We start from the raw sequence: 12295 nt of genomic DNA, 5'->3' as shown, positions 1-12295 counted from the left end.
TAAAGCACAGTGAGGGGAAGGGAGATAAAACACACTCGCAGCGACGCCGTGGTGCTCGCAGGCTGGAGGCACAGCCACAGAGCTCATCACCACCGAGAGCTGGGGAGAGGCTGTAAAGGCTTCTCTGTCCCGACAGATTCACAGAATCATACAAAGGCTCCATAAAGCACAGTGAGGGGAAGGGAGATAAAACACACTCGCAGCGACGCCGTGGTGCTCGCAGGCTGGAGGCACAGCCACAGAGCTCATCACCACCGAGAGCTGGGGAGAGGCTGTAAAGGCTTCTCTGTCCTGACAGATTCACAGAATCATAGAATCACAGAATGGTTTGGGTGGGAAGGGACCTTAAAGCCCCCCAGTGCCACCCCCTGCCCTGGGCAGGGACACCTCCCACCAGACCAGGTTGCTCCAAGCCCCCTCCAACCTGCCCTTCAACCCCTCCAGGGATGGGGCAGCCACAGCTTCTCTGGGCAACCTGTTCCAGGTTGATGACAGGGGTGGGGGTGACCATCGAGGGCTGACACGAGGATTTGTGCCCGTTCCTCCGTGCAGGAACCAGGCTTCACCCCCGGCCGCAGTTCATCACCGCTGCTCACCCGCCCCTCTGCACAGCAGCTTGTGATTAAGCCATCATTGCAACTGCAGTCCACATGGAAGAGAACAAAACAGCTCCTCCATCCTAAATAAATACCACGGCTTCTGGGGGCCTGTGGAAGCAATTTCTCCAAGAACATATGACCGTGGGCACTGTCTCCCCATCCCCTGTGGCTGCACTTTTGATGCCTCTCTTCAGCCCCACAGCGCTGCTGCCCCCACCGCAGGTACTCCATCCTAAATAAATACCACGGCTTCTAGGGGCCTGTGGAAGCAATTTCTCCAAGAACATATGACCGTGGGCACTGTCTCCCCATCCCCTGTGGCTGCACTTTTGATGCCTCTCTTCAGCCCCACAGCACTGCTGCCCCCACCACAGGTACCAACGGCTGGATTTGTGCCCGTTCCTCCGTGCAGGAACCAGGCTTCACCCCCGGCCGCAGTTCATCACCGCTGCTCACCCGCCCCTCTGCACAGCAGCTCGTGATTAAGCCATCATTGCAATTGCAGTCCACATGGAAGAGAACAAAATAGCTCCTCCATCCTAAATAAATACCACGGCTTCTAGGGGCCTGTGGAAGCAATTTCTCCAAGAACATATGACCGTGGGCACTGTCTCCCCATCCCCGGTGGCTGCACTTTTGATGCCTCTCTTCAGCCCCACAGCGCTGCTGCCCCCACCGCAGGTACCAGCCATCACCTTAACCTGCAAAAAACCTCCTATTTTCAAGACATTTACAAGCCAAACCGCAGGCTGGAGCCGCGATGCCCCAGCAGTCCCGTCCAAGGCCTTGCCTCAACTTCTTCCTTCACACCCTGAATGCACAAAGTAGTTCTTTCTTTCCAACCAAAACTATAAAGTGGAAGATCAAAAACAGGCAACTGAATTTAGATGAAAATGGCATTTTTTAGCGCTGCTGTTTGCATGCAGCCACCCCAGAGGGCTGGCGGGGGGGACAGTCACCACTGTGGCCCCTCCGTGTCGCTCACAGACACCAGCATCCGTACGGCGACAGACACAAACACTGGTAATTTAGGAGATCAATGCTGGGGGTAAAGCCAGGGCTTGGATAAACAGGGATTTAGTCAGAGAAGCAGCCAGCCTTGGCCTGCATCTCACACCAGTTGCCTTTAGTCCTCATCTCTCTTGAAACTAAGGACAAGTTCCTACGAAACAGTGGAAAGGGGAAAGAAAGGGGATTTCTGTAACAGAGACATGGACACGCCGACTCACGCTGAGATGACCATAAAAGAAGGTGGTTACCAGCAGCACTGGTTACACAGCTACAGCCCAAAACCCAACGCTTTTGGAGCCTCTACGCCACATCCCAAGTCCTGGCCATCGCTGGTAGGAACACCTGGGAGGTACCAGCTCTACACCAAATCCCACGTCCCGGCCATCACTGCTGAGAAGACCTGGGAGGTACCAGCTGTGCCTCCCCAGCACAACCCACCCTCTGCAGCAAAGCCAGGGGGAGGGTGGGGGGCCCTGGGAGCGGGGGCTGCAGTTTGCAGAGAGACAAATTCACTTTCATAAATTAATTGCACTGAAAGAAGCAAGTGAAGCCATTACCTTCTCATGGTTTTCTATTAAAATTTCAATCACAATGTTCTGAAATTTGATGTCCATAATGGCAGCGACTGTTTCCTCTTGAGGTCGAAGCAGCGTTGGCCCAAATACCACACCCAGATTAGCAACAGTCATCAGGTTCTGCTTGTGATTATCTGCAACTCTGGGAAAAAAAAAAAAAAAAAAAAAAGAAAAAGAAAAGAAAAAAAAAAAGTAGGTGATAGAACTAATGGGCATGGAAACCCCCTCCCTGCCTCAGGCTGGCACAAACCTTACAACGATGTTTACATTTTTTACACTCCTGGTGAGCTCCTTGAAGGCTCAGCCATGTGGAAAAGTACAAATTTAACCATTGTGTTTCTGGGCACCTCTCAGCCCCAGTGAATTGACTAATCCCACAAAACCCCGGCACTACGCCGGCCACCGAGGCTCATGTTGCAAACCACTCCCAGGAAAACATCTTGAATCATTAATGCTTAAAGCCCTTCTAAAAACAAATTGTTGGACCTCTGACACACGCTGCTCTCCAGCTGAATGAGTGACCTAATATGTTCCAAAATCCAATTCCTTCTCGCCCATTTAAGCTTTTGCCTGCACCAGAGGTCAGCCCCCTCCAGCCCGACCAAAACAGGCTGGCAGGAGAAGATGGGGCTTTGTCCTTTCTCCACCCCGAGGAACCCTCCCGACAGGGACACCCGCTCTCCCGGGGACCCTCCAATGCTCCATCCAGCCTTCCTCCCTGTCATCTCCAGCTATTTTTATGTTCACAAGTATCTCAGCCCAGCCGGAGCGGATCAGTTGAGCAAAGTGCATCAGCTGGTGCTGAGGCGCTGGCACCAACGTGCATTTGGAGGGGTCCCTTTGGAGTAGCTTCAGTCTGGTCCCCAGTTCCAGTGGTGGGAAGCATCAGGAGCCCTCCTGGGTCATGTCCTGTGCCCCAGGCTGGCCCCAAGGGCAGGGTGATGCGGGGCACGCAGCCCGAAGGTCCCAGGGACGTGTCCCACCACGAGCGTTGGGGGACACAGGAGCTTGGCTGCTCCGTGGCAAACGCCCGGTTGAGGCACAGACCAACCTCACCGGGCACCGCCGGCCCCGGCTGGAGCCACACAACCAGACATAACGCAAGGACACGTGCGTGGGTGACGCAAGGAGGACCTGTGGTGGGAGCCCCACAGCCAGGTCTCCGCAGCAGCTCGCTCTTGTGGTTTTCTCCTGACCTCTTCAACCAGGAAACTCGGTGACTCCAGGCAGCTCAATCACACAGTTCCAGCCTAAGGGGGGTTTGAAGTGGCTTTTCCCTTTGCTTTCTCTCCTGTTTTCCCTGGACAGACGCACAAAGCGAGGCTGAGCCTCGGATCTTGCTGGATTGTCCCAAAAAGTTATTACTGTGAGCTTTTATTACTGTCTCCGGGCCAAGACACCACAGCACTCATTTATGTGCACACTCAGCTTATTTCAGCAGAGGGTAAGCTAGGGCCTGCCTTATATGAAAAGATGCTTTCCATCCTTTTTCATCCGAATCTCACCGAATCCAGCAAAGAACTCTTCATTCCTCATCCCTGTACAGGGCTCCTCATACAGCAGAAGAGGACCCCATCACCACGGGGTGCTCAGGACCTCGGGACTGCTGCCTTAGCTCCCCACAAGGGCAATTTCAGCCCAATTTCCATCCAGGCAAGAAGTCTGGATACATGTTATGGATCCACAACACTGGGGAACGTCATGTCCCTGGAGAGTATCACAGGATGGTTTGGGTGGGAAGGGACCTTAAAGCCCATCCATTTCCAACCCCCCTGCCCTGGGCAGGGACACCTCCCACCAGACCTGGTTGCTCCAAGCCCCCCCAACCTGGCCTTGAACCCCTCCAGGGATGGAGCATATAACAAAATGCAGAGCCATCACCAAGTCTGGGCTTGGGTAAACAGCTTCAAAGGTTGAGGAGATCCTGGCAACAGTCCCTCGGGAGCTCAGCAGTACCTCCCTCTTCCCCGTAACTTCTCCCACTGTCAGGAACCTCTGAATATTTTATCACGAGTGTCAGTAGAGAGAAAGGCAGAGAAAGTCCAATAGGAATAAAATTCTTACTTAGGAAAAAACCTACTTCCTTACAGGAAAAACCCTCCTACTTCTCCAGGGATTCAAACCTCCCCCCTTCCAGCACACCTCCCTGGCAAGACATCTCCAAATGCCAGCGACCCTTTTACATGGCAACATCCACATTTCAGCCACACGTTCACATGCTCCTGTTTGCATTTTGAAAAATGCAGCTGTAATTCAAATAGTTTTGAAAAGTGCTAATAAAATAATAATTTTAATGATCTTCTGTGGTTGGTAAAACAATGTTCATTTATAAAAAAAACAACCCAATTGATCTAAGTCTTACAAAATTAGGTCCCTCCATTTCTCATTACCATTACCATGTAATGCATCACTCTAATAAATTGCATTGTCATTGACTCATTACGGCTCGGCAGCTGCGCACGGTCCTGTTAATTATTTCAGACTGAACTATTAATGACTTCCCACCCAGGACCGGGTCCTGCCGCACCAGCCGCGGCCCTGGCTCTGCCCGAGGATTGTCCCCGTGGCCCAGACCCTGGTGCTGGCCCTCGTCCCTATCCCATGGTCGGCACCAAACCCCTCTGGAGGGTGTTGGCTTTGAGCCTGTCAAGTGCAGGGCTGTTTTGGGGCTGAGCAGCTCTGGTGGCACACGAGCTCCTGGTCCCCACCCCGGGACTCTCCCAGCAGCCGCCGTCCCAAGGCTCGGCCACCAAAGTGATGCTACACAACATGATTCACCTCTCGCATCCTTCAAATTCCACGTCCATTATCCACATGATAATTTACTACAAATTATACCTCTTCATCATCCTTTGTACTAGAAAATAACGCCGCTGTTTCAAAAGATGGGGTGTTCTCATCCCAAAGTGTGCTTAATGTCGGTGCTTTTCGGCAGGCGCTGTTAGTGCCGTTCCTGAGCTGCCCTTTAGAAGGTTTCCAAGTACTTGCTGCATTTTCCTTTTAACCCGCTGCTTCTTTCTGGGCCCCGGTGCACTCTGAAAGCAATTGCACTGATATTAATTTAGACGGGTCCTTTTTCAGCTCTCTGCTCCATCCACGCTCTGCAGAAGCCACGTCCAGCACAAGCGGGAGGTGGAAACCAAGAAGTGATGGAGGAACACGCAGAGCAACCTCTTAACTCCTGCTTGGTGCTCGCTACGTGCCGGTACCTCAATTTTTGGACTCGGGGCTCTTCCTCCTCCTCTCGACACACATGGTTCCCCCGTGTCTCCGGGATCAGCAGGAGATGGGCAGTGTGGGATGGGGAGGGGGAATATCTGCCGTGCATCACCAACAAGGAAAGGGACTCGGTTCTGGGGAGACCTGACCCACTCAGTGCAAGCCCAAGAGGCACCTTGGCCACCACAAGCCCCCGGCCAAAGGAGCTGGGGCCCCAGCCCTGCCACCCGTGGGGACACCCATGGGACTGCTGTCCCCACCAGCTGGGTTTCCTGGGGGAGTCCACTCGCTTTACATTCACCTTCGGACAAACAAAGGAGAATGGGAGCGGAGTAAATCCATGTTGTGTGTTAAATTAGATTACGCCCGGGTTGCTGGGATACTGTATAATCACCGGCATGACCAAACATAATTTAATACACGGTAATTGCTAGTCAAGCTTCAGTGCAGAGAAAGCCGAGAGGAACAGTAAATATTTCTGTGTTGCACGGGCTTGTGATCAGGATGGTGCAAGGGAGGAGGAACACAGTGGGGCTGGGGGGAGCACTGCCAACCCCCTCCTCTCCTACAGACAGGATTTAACTTCCTCCAGCCTGGTCAACAGCTCCTATTTATTTTCATTGGGATCCAATTAAAGATCTCACTTGCTTCTCCAGCGACCCACAGGGAAAGTTGTATTGGGGGAGCAGCAGAGAACCTGGGGTGCAGCACAGGGGAGCTGCCCACTCCTCCCAGTAACCCCCAGTTACTCCTCCTGAGCCCCCACCAGCTCAGATGCTGGCACCGCAGAGAGCCAAGGGCGACAAAAAATGTACAAACCTGAGAATTCTGGGCTGTGAAGTGGCATCAGTGGGACCATTGCATACTGGTAGACGCGGTTCTGCTGGTACCTGGGTGGGTGCTGGGCACTGGTGGCCACACACCAGGCAGCAATGGCATCGCTGGGGTGCCATGGGGGCACCTGGCTCTGCTCCCCACAGGACGCTTGCTTTCCGTGGCTGGAATTACTCTGGGAATGCATTTTATATCTAAAATACACGTCTCTAAGCCTCAGCCAAAGAGCGCTGTTACTAGTTCAAATATCTCCCCCAATTGAGAAAAATCTCTGAGAAAACAAACATCTGAAAGGGAACAAAAGGCAAAGTCTGGAGTGTTTCTATTTCCATGCCGGGGACAAACCTTTGAAAACAAAGTGCTTGTTCTGGCTGGCCTAACAAGACCTTATAGGATGGGAAATGATGCAGCTAATTCATACTGCCACAGGTAAAAATACATTTCACGTCTGCTGCCACCATTAGAGCTTCTCTTTAACATGAAAAGCCCATCAGGCGGACGGCCAGCGATCCCCAAAATTATTGAGGTGGCTCTGGGTGGTTTGTTGCAAAAGAAACACTGGGGTTTGTCTCCGGACATGAACGGAAGACAGAAATCACGGCGACTGCAGACAGCCCGGGGGGCAACAGGGGTGTCCGTGGATCCCACCCATCGGGGTGTGGAATTTTGGGGCTCAGGAAGCCCCGCCCCCCTGCTCCCCCCTTTCCCAGCCATTGAGAGCGCTGTGCCGGGGGAGCAGGCGGCTGCTGGCACACACAATCGGTGGCATTTATCGGGTGAAATCTAATGAGTTCTGGGAAATGTTCCTGGGCCCATTCAAGTCATCCCTGCGCATTATTGAGCTTAATTGGGCTGCAGCTGATGAGCGTGTAGGTGGAGGGCCGGGAGAGGGCCAGGCTGTGGCTGCTCCATGTCACCCCTCTCCCGGGGGCCGGAGGAGCCGTGTCCCGGACAGAGCATCCCTGTGGCTCCCCGGGGATGGCTCAAACCCCCGGCGGGATCCCTCGGGAACGCCGTCCCACAGCTGGCACCGCAGCAGGGGTTGGGCTGAGGGCTCACTGTACAAGGCAGGGCTTGTGAAACCCATCCAGGAGTGGCCACCTCCTTGTGCTGGGAAGGAAGCCACGGCGCCAGCAGCTGTGGGACCTGGAACCCAAACCAGAGAAGCCCAATACCCAGTTTTCTCAAAAGAAAACTTGGCTTGGGAAAGAAACAGTTCGCGTTTTAAAATAATATTAATAATGAAAATATTTCAAGTTGCTAAAAGGAGATTTTGTAAAAATCAAAGCCCCTGTGATATCAGGGAGAGTGGAAATAGAGATTCTTCATCCAGTGCCCTTGTAAACACAAACACCACCCATCGCTCAAAGCAAGAGAACCACAAAAGGCATGTCTAAAAGAAATGATACCTGCAGCACTGACCAGCAGTGTCTCAGGGAGCTACAATGACTGATGATGCATTTGGATAATGGTTCCAAAAAGAATGTGGGAGGAGGAGACGGGAGAGCACTTCACAGTGGTTGGTGGCCCTGGTGTGACCCGGGAGCCCCACCGGCTCCACAGGCACGGGGATGACACCCCACAAACTGCAGAACCCTGGCTGAGCCCCTCGGGCTTGCTGAGGCCACGGGTACCCCCGTGCTCCGCTGGGATGCTGGGGGTGAGGGGAGCCCTGCAAGGGCCAGAGGAGTCCGGAGCCGCGGGGGGATGCCCGGTGATGGCACGTTCCCAGCAGGGCCAGGGCCGGGAGCAGGGGTGGAACACGGCCATCCACAGCTCCTACAGCTGGAGCGGGGAGAGCCAAGCGCTGAGGAATGCAGATGGAGGCCAGCGGATCTGAAAGGAGGACAGACCACCAGGGAAATGCAAAACCTCCCGGCCAAGGCAAGGAGAAACTTCCTGAGCGCAGTTGACAAAACCTTTCGGATGCAACATCAAGAATTAAAGGGGTTTTCAGTGTTACTCTCGGGTTTCCCTGCTCAGCTGGGGCAAGACATGCGCCTGAACTGTTTCTGGGCGCTTTGACTTGCTCCAACAAGACTCTCTTTTTCTCCCGGGTGAATCTGGCCACAGCTGGATGCTTGGGTTCACTCCCAGGGAAGAGAAAAGCCACGCTCCTATCGCACTGAACAGATGCGGAGGCCAAACGTGCAGTTCAGCACCGGTAAATGTGATCGGGGTGAATGCCGGGCGTGCTGGGGCTCGCACGGAAAACAGAGACGGAGCCGCAACGCTCCTGGGATTCAGGCTTCCCAGACCGAGTCACCTGGGTTTCCAAAGCCATCACCTCTGCAGAGCCCCGGGCAAAGCTGAGCTTCATTTCATCCGAGATCTCAGGGGGATCCTGAACCTGCTGGCCAACCCCCAGCCCCAGGCTGTGGCTGGGGTGACCACCCCAGGGTTGGCACATCCCCCTCACCCCATCTATTCCAAGGCCCTTTCCATGAGCAGGGACACCTCCCACCACACCAGGTTGCTCCAAGCCCCCTCCAACCTGCCCTTCAACCCCTCCAGGGATGGGGCAGCCACAGCTTCTCGGGGCAACCTGGGCCAGGCTCTCACCACCCTCACACCAAACAAGTTCTTCCCCACATCTCAGCTCCATCTCCCCTCTTGCAGTGTCAAACCCTTCCCCCTCCTCCTAGGGTTCCCCTCCCTCAGCCAGAGTCCCTCCCCAGCTTTCCTGGAGCCCCTTGAGGGACTGGAAGGGGCTCCAAGGTCTCCCCGGAGCCTTCTCTTCTCCAGGCTGGACCCCCCCAACTCTCTCAGCCCCCCCTCCCAGCATCTCCAGGGCCTCCTCTGGTCCTGCTCCAACAGCTCCATGTCCTTCTGCTGTTGGTGGCCCCAGAGCTGGAGGCAGCACTGGGGGGGTCTCCCCAGAGCAGAGCAGAGGGGCAGAATCACCTTCTATGTTAGAACAGTCATATAAACTCTAGACCTGGCCTTGATGTGTGGTTTGGTCAGTTGAAGATGGACAGAGGAGACAGGTCCAGCTTTGGCCGGGGATCGCTCTGACCATCCTGTGGAAAACCACAGCTCAAAGACATTTTGGCACTGGTGACTTCTCCTTTCTTCTGTTGAAAAAGATTTGACCAAGATCTGTGTAACTGAGTTTGGTTTAGTACTGGGTCTGTGCAGCACAAAGCAATCTAGAGGAGCTCTCATTACAAGGTCTAGGTCCCACTCTGTCTGCGGGGACGGAGGAGACACCACCAGGGAGAGACGCCAGCTACTTATTGGAAATCTTTTGCTCACTCTAGATTCAATCTGTTTCTGTACATAGTTTCAGTTTCGCTGTGATAAACAATTAACAAGAATCCAGATAATTGTGTGCTATCAACAACCTCTACCCAACAGCAGAAAGTTCAAATGCAAGCCCACAAGAATTCCCACTTGGGTACCAGAAGACGCCTGGTGCCTCTGCCGGAGGTCCCGGCTGTCCGGAGGGAGCTGGGCAGAGATGTTCAACCACAAAAACTCCCAGCAAACCCAGCGCTCTCTGCAGGACACACCAGCGTTGGTGATGCAAGCTTTAACCTAATTAAGGGCACCCACTATCATATCTAGAGAGATGACTCTGAGCGCGATGAAGATACCAGAGCTGGGAAGAGTCTGATGAGAGATGCTGCAGCCTCTGAAGCACTTTCCTCTCCAGCTAACACCCGGGGAGCTTTCGGAAACTATGAGGACCTTCTGGAGAAGCGTGGAAGAAAAAGCTACCAGCAAATGCAGACAGCAAACCTATTGACAAACCAGGCTAAGGAGGTTAAAAGTTCATTTGCAGAAGTAGAACAAAACCTTTTGCTAATTTACACATTACAGGAAGCCAAGCCCAAAAAGCAGAGCAAACACCTACAGCTTTTTTTGGGTCTTCTTTTTTTTTTTTTTTTTTTTTTTTTTTTTTTTAAATTCTGCAGAATCTCATATTAAAAACAAAACCAGAAGAGCAAGAGGGAGCCAGAGGGTGGATGGTTCCCAAGGACCCGCTGCAGCCCAGCGGAGCTGCTCCTCCAGCACGGGCTGGGGGGGGGAGAGAGGATCCCCCTTACCACAAGCCTTGAGCAGAGAAAACATCAGGGAAACAAGGAAATGTGTTCCCATCGTTACCCCTCCTGCTAATTGCAAAGGCAGCCTGGGATGGTGCTCGCCGTGTGGCTGGGGTACGGTGCTGCCAGCTCCCGGCGGAGGAAGGAGCTGAACTACTGGCACATTCTCCATAATCCAGAGGATTGTTTTGGGGCAGCAGAAGGAAAAAGGACACAGGCCATTTGCGAACAGATCTAAGAGCCCACCTGTGATGGCTGGGGAGGTCTCAGCACCCACCGACCCCCTCCAAGAGCTGCCTCTGCCTTGGCGGGACCTGAACCCGGGCAGTGTTTCAGTGGGGAGACAGGGGAAGGCACGGGGCAGGGTCCTTCCCCTCTGCGAAACTCCCTGCTGGAAAAAACCCACCCTCTAACAATGTTAAAGGCAGAATTATCTCCAGGAGCCCAACGGAGAAGCTCAGAACACAAGGGAGACGTTAGGGCCGAGCCCCAGAGCTGTCATTGCTGCTGGGCCGGCGTGTGGGAGCCCGAGGGGGGGCCAGGGGACTGCACACCTCGGTGGCCTCCGTCCCTCCCAGAGCTCCAGCTGGTTCCACTTAAAGGCTGTAATTAAATTAGCCAGGCAACACGGGTGCGCTGAGATTTCAAACTAATCTGCAGAGCAATCTCTCAGCCACCACCGGTCTCTAACATTAAAAATTACCCCCCGAATTGGCAGGAGGGGGAGTGGGGGGATGCGTGGCTGGGAGCGAGGAGGGGTCCCCAGCTGCTGGAGCCATTACCTCCCCCTTCACCCACTGCTCCTGCCCAAGCCCCCTCTCCTGCATCCACGGGGAGCCCGTGGCACCACGGCTGCCTCTTCCCACGCAGGGACAGGAGAACAACCAGACAACTGGCTGTACTTGCTCATCACGGCAAAGCATTAAAACAAAGGGGATTTTTATTGATCTGAGTGGGCTTGGCTCCCATGGGCATTTAAAACTGTTGCTCAGAACTGTATTCTCAAACCCAAGGATGTTCCTGTTTTGCTTTGTTTTAGCATCATCAGCCCAAACTGTCCCTCTCCCTTACTCTTTGTGCTGGTTCACACCTTTCGCCCTGCCTGCCCGTGGTACGTATGGGTGACACACACACAGCAGGATGGACACGGGTGTCCACCTCCACACACACAACAGGGGATGGACCCAGAGGCACTGGTGATCACTGGCCACTGTGGTGGGGATGGAGCTCACACCCCGTGGCATTTCCCTTAAACCTAAATGAGCCAGTTTCCTGGGTTCGGTGGGACTGGGGAAGCCTCAGCACAGCGGCTCTGGCAATGCCCAGCAGCACTGGTGGCACCAGTTCTGGCACGGGACTGGTTTTGGCATAGGACAGAAGCTCAGCAGGCTGCAGCCCCCAGCAGAACCCATCCCGGGTACCAGGACTCGACGCTCCAAACCAAGACACGAAGCAGACAAATAAAACAGGAGGAGGAAAGGAGAATAAGGAAAGAGGGGGAAACAGCCCGGCTCAAGCCAGAGCTGGGACAGACGAGCCCCAGGCAGGATTCTCCCAGCTCCCGCCAGGCAGAGCCTGCCTACGAGGAGTCACCTCTCCAAAGGGAGAGTCACCTCTCCTTTTGCCACCCACGGGAGCACCCAGATCCCTTGGGTCACTCGAACTCCTGGGGATTCACCCGGGACCCAGCGGTGCCACGATCCAAAGGGATCAGAAACAGGCTACAGCCAAAAAACCCCTGGCATTTCCAAAGGGGGGCGAGGAGGCGGCAGCGCGGGAGGATCTGCCGGGCCCGGCGAGGTCAGGGAGCTCCGTCGCTATTCGCTTTTGGCAGCCAAACCAGGCGAGGAGCATATGAGAGAAGTGCGTCTCAGAGGCCGGAGCGGCTAGTGGAAATTTCCAGAATGTCCTGGACAAGAATGACTTACTGGAAGTAATACATAAATCAAGCAAATGAATAGTTACCAGACAGCAGCATAAACAGCTGCCACGGGGATGAAATCAGACCTGC

The 12295-nt window shown here is 54.2% G+C and overlaps 1 protein-coding gene across 6 annotated transcripts in view; it reads right to left on the bottom strand.

Annotated features, from left to right (window-relative positions):
- ARHGAP26 (Rho GTPase activating protein 26) overlaps positions 1 to 12295 on the bottom strand; it is a 130873-nt gene that overhangs the window by 46690 nt on the left and 71888 nt on the right. For all 6 annotated transcript variants that reach the window (XM_014948075.1, XM_014948074.1, XM_014948076.1 and 3 more), the window contains one exon: positions 2168 to 2327. In XM_014948075.1, the coding sequence (XP_014803561.1) occupies positions 2168 to 2327 (160 nt within the window). The remainder of the gene's footprint in view (positions 1 to 2167; positions 2328 to 12295) is intronic.

This window comes from Calidris pugnax, unplaced genomic scaffold, assembly GCF_001431845.1.
Source record: "Calidris pugnax isolate Ruff unplaced genomic scaffold, ASM143184v1 scaffold27, whole genome shotgun sequence".
NCBI lineage: Eukaryota > Metazoa > Chordata > Aves > Charadriiformes > Scolopacidae > Calidris > Calidris pugnax.
Note: the sequence above shows the minus strand (reverse complement) of the source record. Positions and strands in the feature narration are given on the sequence as shown.